The sequence below is a fragment of the Gopherus flavomarginatus genome, chromosome 16 (genome assembly GCF_025201925.1).
Source record: "Gopherus flavomarginatus isolate rGopFla2 chromosome 16, rGopFla2.mat.asm, whole genome shotgun sequence".
Lineage (NCBI taxonomy): Eukaryota > Metazoa > Chordata > Testudines > Testudinidae > Gopherus > Gopherus flavomarginatus.
Window position 1 is genome coordinate 19,662,414 of NC_066632.1, and position 10,729 is coordinate 19,673,142.

At 54.6% G+C, this 10,729-nt stretch overlaps 1 protein-coding gene across 3 annotated transcripts; it reads right to left on the reverse strand.

Moving 5' to 3' along the window:
• Positions 1-312: 312 nt before the first annotated feature.
• LOC127035696 (macrophage mannose receptor 1-like) lies at positions 313-9,929 on the reverse strand. Of its 3 annotated transcripts, XM_050925940.1 has the most exons (8): positions 9,773-9,929; positions 9,356-9,454; positions 8,889-8,993; positions 7,838-7,900; positions 6,596-7,006; positions 4,872-5,017; positions 2,471-2,583; positions 313-1,552 (listed from the first exon to the last, which is right to left on the reverse strand). In XM_050925940.1, exons 1-8 carry the CDS (start codon positions 9,858-9,860, stop codon positions 1,426-1,428), a joined length of 1,152 nt encoding a protein of 383 aa, XP_050781897.1. In that variant the 5' UTR covers positions 9,861-9,929; the 3' UTR covers positions 313-1,425. The 3 variants fall into 3 exon arrangements, with proteins under 3 accessions (XP_050781897.1, XP_050781898.1, XP_050781899.1); XM_050925941.1 differs by lacking the exon at positions 9,773-9,929 and having other exon boundaries at positions 7,838-7,947; positions 8,889-9,126; positions 9,356-9,658; XM_050925942.1 differs by lacking the exons at positions 313-1,552; positions 2,471-2,583 and adding an exon at positions 2,981-4,171.
• Between the last annotated feature and the right edge of the window lie 800 nt (positions 9,930-10,729).

The window sequence follows — 10,729 nt, forward strand, 5'->3', positions numbered from 1 at the left end:
GCTGGGGCACATGACTTATGAGGAGAGGCTGCGGGAACTGGGGTTATTTAGTCTGCAGAAGAGAAGAGAGAGGGGGGATTTGATAGCAGCCTTCAACTACCTGAAGGGGGGTTCCAAAGAGGATGGAGCTAGGCTGTTCAATGTGGTGGCAGATGACAGAACAAGGAGTAATAGTCTCACGTTGCAGTGGGGGAGGTCTAGGTTGGATATTAGAAAACACTATTTCACTAGAGGGTGGTGAAGCACTGGAATGAGTTACCTAGGGAGGTGATGAAATCTCCATCCTTACAAGTTTTTAAGGCCTGGTTTGACAAAGCCCTGGCTGGGATGATTTAGTTGGGGTTGGCCCTGCTTTGAGCAGGGGGTTAGACTAGATGACCTCCTGAGGTCTCTTCTAACCCTAATATTCTATGAAGTCAATCACAGGTCTAAATTTAAATTCTCAAGGCAGGCTCCTACACGCTTACCACAAGTTCTCTCTCTGTGTTTTCAACCAGTTTGGTTGAGACCCCTTCTCCTGCCTGCCCCATCCCCTGCTGATAGTTTGTCTTCACAGAGTGAAGGATACCAGGGGCTAATCCACACCCTGATAGAGTTTCAAAAGTTTCATGTCTTACCACGAAACAGGATAATGAGGAGAACCAAGGATTGGAGGTCACACAATGAAATTAATAGGCAGCAGATTTTAAACAGACAAAATGCAAAGTCAACCTGTCAAACTCTTTGTCAGGGGATGTTGTGAAGGCCAAAACTATAACAGAGTTTAAAAAAGTACTAGATAAATTCATACATACATAGGTCCAGCAATGGCTATTAACCAGGATGGGCAGGGACATAACCCCATGCTCTGAATGTCCCTAGCCTCTGTTTGTCATCCACAACCAGCTTCTGGCAGAGGATGGATCATTCGATGATTGCTTGTTCTGTCATTTCCTCTTAAGCAGCTGGCATAGACCACTGTTGGAGGACAGGATACTAGCCTAGATGCACCATTGGTCTGACCCAGTATGGTTGGTCTTATGTTCTTACAACTACTGCTGTTTAATTCCTCCTCTTAATTTTCTCTCTTTGAAGACTTCACAATTCTTCATTAGCATTCAGTTCAGACTTCTGAGTGGATGCCCATTGTGAACCATACAGTACTTGATTTACATGCAAACAGGCAGAGAGATTAACATTTCTTGCCTGAAAGAAAATCTGCTTTTCCCCTTTCTGGATGGCCAGTACCTAAACACAGACCTTAAGAACATAATATTTGTGCAGATACACAACTCCTTAAATATCACCAGTCCATATACCTTGTACCCCTAGTGTCCTCTGCTAGTTGGCATCAAGAGGTCCTTGGGTCACAGTGGGGGACAGAGGGGTGGGGCAGGGGGAGGGCCAAAGCCTGGCCAGGTTGCTCGGTGGCTAGTCCAAGCAGGCTCAGGGCTCCTTCTCACACACCCAGTGATGCTGCTCCGTGCATGGGGCATCATACCAGTGCCCATCCTGCCGTGCCAGCGCACAGTTCTCCTTCTGCATGCCATTGGGCTCCCCTGTCTGCCAATAGCTGGAAACCAAAACAGGAAGAACAAGGCAGAGCAGGGCTGGTAATGCTACAGCCCCTGTGACCCCCACAATCCCCACAGCCACCAGACTGTGCAGTCCCCAGCCCCTGTGACTCCCAGTCCCCATGTTCCCTGCAGTCCCTGTTGCCTCATGGCAGCCACCAGCCCCTGCAAGCCCCAGTGCCCATGACACCTGTGCTGTGGCACCTTCAATCCCCATGACCGCCTGCGGCCTCCTGCGACCACCTACTCTGCCCAATGACCCCCACAGTGTGAGTAGGGGAGTGCTGGGGACCACAGGTGTCATAGGGACTGGTGGCTGGAGCAGGAGCTGGAGCGGGCAGAACTGAGGAGACAATCCCCATCTCACTTCTCCCCCAGAGCATCTCTTTGCATAGTCAGGTGGGGGTATCAGAACTCCCCATGGCCTCGGCTCCTCCCCAACAAACATTGCCCCATATGACTAAGTTCCCGGAATTTGCTTCCTCACATCCCACCCCAGGAAACAGAGGGACAATCAGGGGTAGGGGGTGTCAGTTCTCAAAGTGGGACAGCAGGGAGGTGGGAGATACTGGGATCAACTACACCAGGCACGTTAAGCCTGGAGACCAGGAGGGAGGAGCAAGGGCACAGCATGCTCGGGGGAGGAGGTGGAACTGGATGGAGGGGAAAGAGGCAGGGTGGGGAGGGGAATTGGGAGAAGAGGTGGAGTGGAGGCAGGGCCTGGGCAGAGCCATGGGGAGCACCCCTTGGCAGATAGAAACTTGGCCCTGCATCCACCCTAGGGACAGCCCTGGGGAGAACCCAGGTCTGGAACAGCGGGGGCTGCATGTCAAGATTGAGGGACATTTTCCCCACTCTATGGCTCCAGCTACTCTGGGATATTTAGGGCCTCTCAGCTCAGAGACAGTCTCCAATACCTGGCATTGGCTGCTGAGTGAGTCCCGTCCACCCACATCCAAGCCCCCTCGAGTGCCTGGTCCGTGAGGCCCATCCAGAAGGATGGTGCTTTCATGGAAGCCACGATGTGAGCCTGAGGTCAGAGAGAATAGTGTTACTCTCGGGTTGGCACCCAATCAGGGCCAGTGCAACCATTTAGGTGACCTAGGCAGTCGCCTAGGGCACTGGCATTTGGGGGGCGTCATTTTCTTCAGCCGCGATCGCGGCAGCCGGATCTTCAGCCACCCTAGTCGCCGCCGGCATTTAGGCAGAGGGAGCTGGGGCAAAGGAGCATGGGGAGGGCCGCCTGCAGCAAGTAAGGGGGGGCAGCACGCAGGAGAACTCCCCGCCCCAGCTCACTCCTGCCCTGCCTCCTCCCTGAGCACGCCGTGGCCGCTTCACGTCTCTCACCTCCCAGGCTTGCGGCGCCAATCAGCTTAGGTGCCGCAAGCCTGGGAGGCGGGAGAAGTGACGCGGCCACAGCATGTTCGGGGTGCTTGTGCACGGAGCAGGGGTGAGCTGAGGCGGGGGGGAGGGGTGCCACTGCAAAGGGGTGCCTCAGGACGGGAGCACGGGGCGGGGGGGGGAAGGGCACAAGGTGGAAGTTTCACCTAGGGCGCGAAACATCCTTGCACCGCCCCTGTGCCCAATCCTCCACTCACCCCCGCAGCACAGGGGCTGCTGGACATGGACAGGCCAGTGCTGCCTGTGGGGTTTCCGCAGGGAAAAATGGTGAAGCAGGGGCTCCATATGACATGGTGCCAGGGTTACGCTGGCCCCCAGGAGCCCTGAGCTGGGAGGGACCTGCTGAGTGCAGTGTCTGCTGCTGCTCATGGCATCTCTCTCCTTGACTTGTGGCAGCCCCACAATCCTCCCTACAGTGCAAGAACCTTCCCCTCTGCAGCTCCTGCCGCCCAATGAGATAAACTGGAGAGGGGCCGAGGGAGGGAGCACAGTGAGGGGGGATGGGCCGTGTGATGCTGGCAGACCAAGTACCAGCTCTTGCCAAGGCTACAGGCGTCAGCTGAGCACTGACAAATACATAGCTGGAAACCTGACCAGCTGACCTGTAGGTCAGTATTGTTCAAGACAGCTGTTACACTTGTAAAGCTGGGTTTAGACTCTATGGAATGCTTGTAAATTGCTGCATGCCTTAATTTCACTTGTACTGTTTGTATCCCATGCTATAAGGTGATATGTAAGTTTTACTTAATAATTGTAAAAGTGCCTGGTCTGAACCTACGAACCCAGTCAGGCAGAATGGTTCCCCGCCCATTCGGAAGGACTGTCAAAAACAAAATGGGCCATTATGGAACATCATGATCCAAAGAGATGGCCCTCTCACACCCATGAAGGCGCTACGTGTTAGAAAGCCCATCCCATCAGCTTGAATGCTGGAAGAAGGGAATAAAACAGACAAGAAATTTTCTTGTCTTTGCTGTTTGGACTCTCCCAGGGCTGGAGCTAGGAAAAAAGGAGCAGAGAGACCCAAGTCAAGCTGGGTTGGCCCTAAATGGCATTCAGTGGACAGATTATGGTTCCAAAAGGTGGCAGGACTGTGGTAGACTGTAACTCATTTGTGTATACACGTTACCTGCAAATATCTCTCATTTCCTTTTCCTAGTTAATAAATCCTTAGTTTCCAATTGGATTGGCTACAAGCATTGTCTTTGGTGTGAGATCTAAGGTACAAATTGACCAGGGGTAAGTGACTGGTCTCTTGGGACTGGAAGCAACCAGTATCTTCTGTGATCTTTGGTGTATGGCAACCAGCTCTCACTAGCCCAGCTTCCCTGGCTGGCAATATAGACTGGAGCCCCAGGGAACTGTCTGTGGCAAGACTGGTGTAGTGCTTCAGAAGTTCACATTTGTTAACTGGTTGGTGATATCTAATTATAGAACATACAGCTAATTTGGGGTGTATGCCCTGCACACTGACGGTCTGCCCTGAGCTTGGCACTCATGGTCATGAGCCACTCCAGACAGTGTGACAGGAGGGAACCCAGCGAGGGGGAAGGGCTGTTGCACTGGTGGGGGCAGGGACCGTTGTAGCCAGTTGTTTCTGTGATCCATTTCACTGATTGGCTGGCAATTTGGTCTCACACCTTGGCTGGGTCTCCAGTGAGAATGAGGGGATTCAGAGGGCTCTCCCCTCGACCCAGTCTTCCTTTCTGGCCCCTCTAATTAATGCCTCCAACCCAGGCTCCCCTCCCTGTTGCTGAGTCACTGTTCAGGCTGCACTCATCCTAGCTCCCCACTCTGCTCCTGGATCCCTTCCCCAGCTCCTCCCATCTGCCTTCCCCGCTCCCATGCTTCCCCCTATACCCCAGTGCCCCCTAGCCCCCAGAACACTCTGCTGCCCCACACATGGTCATCTCTCACCTGCTCAGCAAGGCTGGTCACCTGAAGGAGCAGGGCACCTAGAGAGGCACAGGAGCGGTTGGCAGTATCCCAGGTGCCCAGGGAGCAGGAGTGGAAGTAGCATCTGTCCTGGAAGAAAGTCCACCCCCTGCGACATGGGGTGCAGACTAAGGGCAAGGGGAGGAGGAACCATGTTAGTCATCAGAGCAGGGGAATATCTGGGCAGCCTCAGGATCAAGGGCAGTCTGCAGAGACTAGCAGGGAAGCCCAGCAGCTAGAGGACTAGGAGCCTGGATTCTTGGGTCTGCCTCTGCTGCCCTCTCCCTGGTGCTTGCCAGCAGGTCTCTGCTCCTCTTGGCACCTGAGACTAGAGCAAAGACCCTGTAAAGCCTTAATGTGGAGATGCAGCCTAAAGAGACTAGAGGGCCCAGTATGAGCTGCTTTCTGCCCCCTTCCTTTTGGGTTAAGATGGAGCCATACATGCTGGTACAGTCAGTCACAAAAGGCTGCAGCACCCCCAGCTAAGTGTTTCATGCCAACCAGATGTAGCCCCTGGACCCAAGGCAAGTCACTGGAATGGCCTTCATTAGCTCTGGGGCCCATTAGCCCTATGCCAATACCCAGGGGAGACACTCATGCTCTGAATACAGACCCCCATCTCCACACACCACCCAGTGCTGCCCCAGGAACTTAACCCCATCCTGGGGCAAGAATTCATACACCCTAATGGGCTGAGCCATAGAAGGAAGCCAGATAGCAGGCAAATTCGCCACAGGGGCCAGTGGCAGGGCTAACGCGAGCAGAGATCCTGTAGGCTGCTCAGCCAGCATGCAGCCACACAAATAATCATAACAGAGGGCTGGGAATTAGAGGGTTAGCAGCATGGGGGACGGGATGGGGCAGGGGCTTGGGCTGTCCCTGTGTCTGCCCCCTGTGCTGCATTTGACCCAAGTGGGTGGCTTGTCGCTTGATGACTCAGCTAGCACAATCTGCAGTCAGCAGGATAGCAAGGGGCACTAGGACGGAGCCCTGTGAGGGTGAACAAATTAAGGGCAATGTGGAAGGGTTGGCTTCAGCCACTGAACTCCATGGTAAGGCTCCCACAGACTTCAGTGCGGCTAGACCAGGGCTTAGATTTCAGAGTCGTCTCCCCACTGATATGCTGCAGGGGCAGCTCCCCGCCTCTCAGAGCCAACTCAGGCTGATATCTGTAACATCTGGGTCACAGTTACAATGGAGCACAGCTCTGTAGGGAGGATCCAGAGCCTGCAACTATTGGACATGAAGGCCCTGCCCATGGGACAGGAGCTCCTGAGACAAGACAGCCATTAGTGGAGACCAGATAGCCCTTGTCCTCATTTTCAGCAAAAGGAGTCCCAGAAACCCCGTGGAGTGGGATGATCTCAGATGGGACTCTTGGATTCTATTCCCAGCTTTGGGATGGGAGTGGGGATCTGGTGGTTAGAATGTGGGTGTGGCAGATTCATAGCTGCTGGAACTAGGGATGCTGGGGGTACGGCCACACCCCCTGGCTTGAAGTGGTGTCCATTATATACAGGGCTTACGGTTTGGGTCAATGGCTGGCTGTCAGCACTCCCACTATACAAGTTGTTCTAGCACCGCTGGGCTGGTTCCATCAGGTACATGGGCAGCGCTGTCATGGCTTGGAGCTAGGGCAGAGAGGGACACTTGCTGGCGTGTTTGAGGTGAAGACCACAAGGCTAGGTGGGCCCTGCGGAACTCACCATGACAGGCGCAGGAGCAGAGGTCCTCATGGCTCCCATAAACGACCCAACGGCTCCAGGGCCCATCCCCTGTGAACAGCATCACCACGTGGTTCTGGCTGTTGCCATAGTTGAAGTAGAGGTTCTCCTTGGCGAGGGCCAGCAGCCCATTTGCCCGGCACTCCCAGTGCTGCAGCTCCCTATGGGCCTTGCAGGGCTCCAGGTGCACAGCCATTCGGCTGAGCCGCTCTGGCACAGCTACGCACTTCTGGTGGGCCACACTCAGCAGCTGGCCCTGAGACAGCCACTGGAAGTGCTGGCTGGGGGCACCAGGGTTGCAAGGCGCAGCTGTCAGGGAGCCACCAGCTGTCACATCCACGCATAGCTGGTGTGACTCACTGTAGATCAGGAAGAAGCCAGAGGCTGGAGAGCCTGGGTGGAAAGAGGTGGTAAGTGCTGGGGCAGGGACACCACAAGCAATAGGAGCCTGGCTGCGAGGACAGGGCCCAGCCCCAAACCAACCCTCCAATGGTTGAAAACTGGATACCCCTGCCCCACCTCTTCCCTCACCCCCACCCAAGGCCTTATCTTCTGCTCTGCCTCCTTTCTCCCTCCAGTTGCTTGCTCCCCCCTCCCCTAGGACTTACCTGCCACCTGCAGAGCTGGGCTGGGAGGAACTGCTGCAGATCCTGCCCAATCTGGGCTCTGGTTCAGAAAAAGTCAGTCCCTGGAGTGAGGGGCCAGGGACAATTGTGGAACAGCGGGGCAGGGGGAGCACTGGTCCCCAAAGCAAGGGGCTAGGGATGATTAGGGCACAGCAGGGTGGAGAGGGGGGGGGTGTTGGTCCCTGGAGCGAGGGATTGAAGCAGAAGAAATAGGGTCACAGTGGGTTGGACTGTCCCCAGAGCCAGAGGCTGGAGCTGAGGATCTGGGAGCCAGTTCTCTCTGTCAGCAGCTGAGCAGCTGCTGCTCTTCCTGCCCTCTCAGCGGGGAGGATGATTGATGTTACTCTGGTAAGCAGACTTTTAGTGTCTGCTCAGCAGTACTGACTGGACACTGACAGGTCCCCTTTTTGACCGGACACCTGGCAACCCTACCCAGCAAAAGGAGTGAGGGGAGGGAGGTAGGGCTAGTCCACCTGACTCCAGAGCCCCATGGTTTCAGGAAGCGTTGGGAGCCATGGGCCACCGGGAGCGCAGCATGTGGAGCCAGCAGGGCACAGATGTGGTCAGAGGTCTGGGATTCGCCACCACAGAAACTCACCCACATCCTGGAGCTGCTGGTTCTCCACTTGCATTCTCTCAAGGGCACTGGCCATCTCCATATCTGCAGGAGATGGAAACACACCAGTGGTCTCGGCCATGTCACAGCAGCTGTGTTGAGAAACACTAGGAAGATAGGAGCCACCAGATCACCTTATCTCTGGCCTTGCCCTGGGCACATGGCCCAGCAGTCTTTGCAGTGCCCAGAGCTACTGTCTACTGGAAGCAGACTGGACCTTCCGACTGTCCTTAGCTCACCTGCAAGGGCAGGGCCAGCTCATCCATAGCAGTCTTGTCTCTCCCCCACCCCTGAGCCTGTGACAGAGCCCCTCCTGGTTGGCTGTAACACTCACTCTGTAGCAACCAGGAAAGCTCCCTCTAGCCTCATCCTGGAGGGATGAGAGGTCGTCAGATGAGACACAGGCCATTCTCAGCCTGGCCAGCCTTGGGGCCCAGCCTGGTGGGAAGCAGCATTATCCCCGGGCAGGGGAAAGATGGTACTTTCTTTGTATTCCAGTAGTGCCTCAGAGCCCATCATGGCCCAGGACCTCACTGAGCTGGGCACCGGGCATTGATTTATTGGTGTATTATGGTGTCCCAGGCTCCAGCCCAGGACTCCATGGTGCTAGGCGCTGTACAAACAGAGCAAACAGATAGTCCCTGTTGCACAGAGTTCACAATCTGTATAAGACAATGTCAGGAAATAGGGACAGACAGACACAGATGGGGAGGTACAAGGAAATAGTGAGATGATATTGGTCAGCCCAACAGGCCGTGGGCTCAGTGCATCAGCTGCCTGACTGTTGTCATGCTTTCTGTAGGCGTTCTGCAGAGGGATGCAAAGGAGGATAATGCAGTGGCTTCATGGGTGTTTATAGGGAGATCCTCACAGGCGTGGGGGGCAGCAAAGGAGACAGCATGGAGCGCCTTGTTTGCCAGTGTACCAAGTGAGTGCTAGAAGCTGCGTCCTGGGCAATCGGGGGAAAGATGCCCTCTTAACAGTGGATGGGAGACGTCCATCCAAATGAGAGTGAAGGGAGGGAGGTACTTACATCGGACAACACCAAGTGTGAGGAGCAGCAGGTTCAGCAGCACAGAGACTCCCAGGACAGTCGTGCAGGCCAAAATCCACCGCTGGCCCTGTCTCCACTCCCACTCTAGGGGGTTGGGAAATCAACATGGAAACAGCACATTGCCCTGACAGTCAGAGCATCCATCAGAGGGCACAGCCCTCTCCAGTAATGAATTCCCCACTCCTGGGAGCACAATCTTCACTCTATGGATGGCAAACTGAGGCACAGAGTAGTGAACAAATGGCAAAAGTAGGAACCTAGAAGTCTGGACTCCCAGCTCCCATTTCTAGCCACTCTAACCATTAGATCCCACTTCCCTCCCAGAGCTGGGGAGGGGGAACCCCAGTAGTCCTGATTCCCACCCACTAGATCACGGTCTCCTCCCAGACCCAGGAACAGAACCCAGCACATCTGACTTTCCTGCCAGCCACTCCCAAACCCATTACCTGGAGCCTGAACCTCCTGCTGCTCCATCTGCCTTGCTCCAACAGCTGGGTCGACAGCCTCATATTGGCTCTCATCTTCAGTGTATACATCACTGACAGCTAGAGAGGGAAGTACAGGGTGACAGCTCCTGCTCCTGCACCTGCTCCATCAGCACCCACAGCCCCCCTGGCTGTCAGCGTCCCCGGCACCGCACTGGGGACAGTACAGACTGCCAGGGGACAGAGCCCCCTACTGAACCCCACCCTCTTCCTGCAGCACAGCACCCTCTAGCACTGCACAAGGGAAAGCACCTCCTTTTGAGTGCTGTCCCACTCCCTGCAGCACCCTAGGTGTTCCTATGAGGGCTCCTTGCAGGTACTGGACAGGCCCAATGCTCCTTAATCAGAGACACGTGGAGAGTGCCAGCTGCTCCATACCTGCCTTCTCCCTTGGCTCAGAGCCCCACGGCTCCTCTTGTCCTGGTTCAATGATGTCGACATTGCTATATGTTGCCTTGCAGGCCATGGGGCCAGACTGTGCACTGGGAGTTCCGTGCGGTCACAGCCCTGCCAACTGACTGGGCTGCTCACATGTGTTTGCCAGCTGATAAGGCCTCCAGGAAGGAGGGAGAAAAGCAGCAGGGGGCCTACAGAGGCAGTCCTTTGATGGGGAACAGTGCAGAGCTCAGGCACTCCTCCCAGCTGGGACTGGAGGGCCAGTCTGTGCAGCCTCTGCCTGCTCCCAGATTCATAGAGTCCAAGGCCAGAGGAACCACTGTGATCATCTGACCTCCTGTATAACACAAGCCAAGAACAGCCCAAAATAATCCCTAGAGCAGAGCTTTTAGAAAAACATCCAGTCAGTGATGGAGAATCCACACTCACCCTTGGTAAATTGTTCTGATGGTTAATTACCCTCACTATCAAGAAACGTACCCCTTATTTCCAGTCTGAATTTGTGTAGCTTCAACTTCTAGCCATTGGATGCCTCTCTCTGTTAGGCTGAAGAGCCCATTATTCCTGTTCCTGACATAGGTACTTCTAGACTGCAATCAAGTCACCCCTTAACCTTAAAAAAAAAAAAGTAAATCAATCAATTGAGTTCCTAGAGTCTATAAAGCAGGGTTTCTAATTCTTTAATCATTCTTGTGGCTCTTCTCTGACCCTCTCCAATATATACTGTGACAAAGCCCTGTCCTTGTCTCCTTAGGTCCCGCATTTCCTGGCAGATTTCACTAGCCTCAGAGGCTCACAATGACCCTCCACGTAGCCCTTCTCTCTCTAGAGGCAAGGGTCACAGTCTACTGAGCCATTTTCATCATAAGCCAGGAAGGGAGGTGAGGAGAAGCTACCCTCCCTTGCACAGTCTCTGTTGTCTCCCAGTTTCAGTGAACC

Coding starts and splice junctions, on each gene's coding strand:
- LOC127035696 (XM_050925940.1), bottom strand. CDS start 9,860: ATGGCCTGCAAGGCAACATATAGCAATGTCGACATCATTGAACCAGGA. Junction 7,901..8,888: donor CACACTTGGTGTTGTCCGAT/GTAAGTACCTCC, acceptor CATCTCCTGCAG/ATATGGAGATGGCCAGTGCC. Junction 1,553..2,470: donor CACTCAGCAGCCAATGCCAG/GTATTGGAGACT, acceptor TTTGGTTTCCAG/CTATTGGCAGACAGGGGAGC.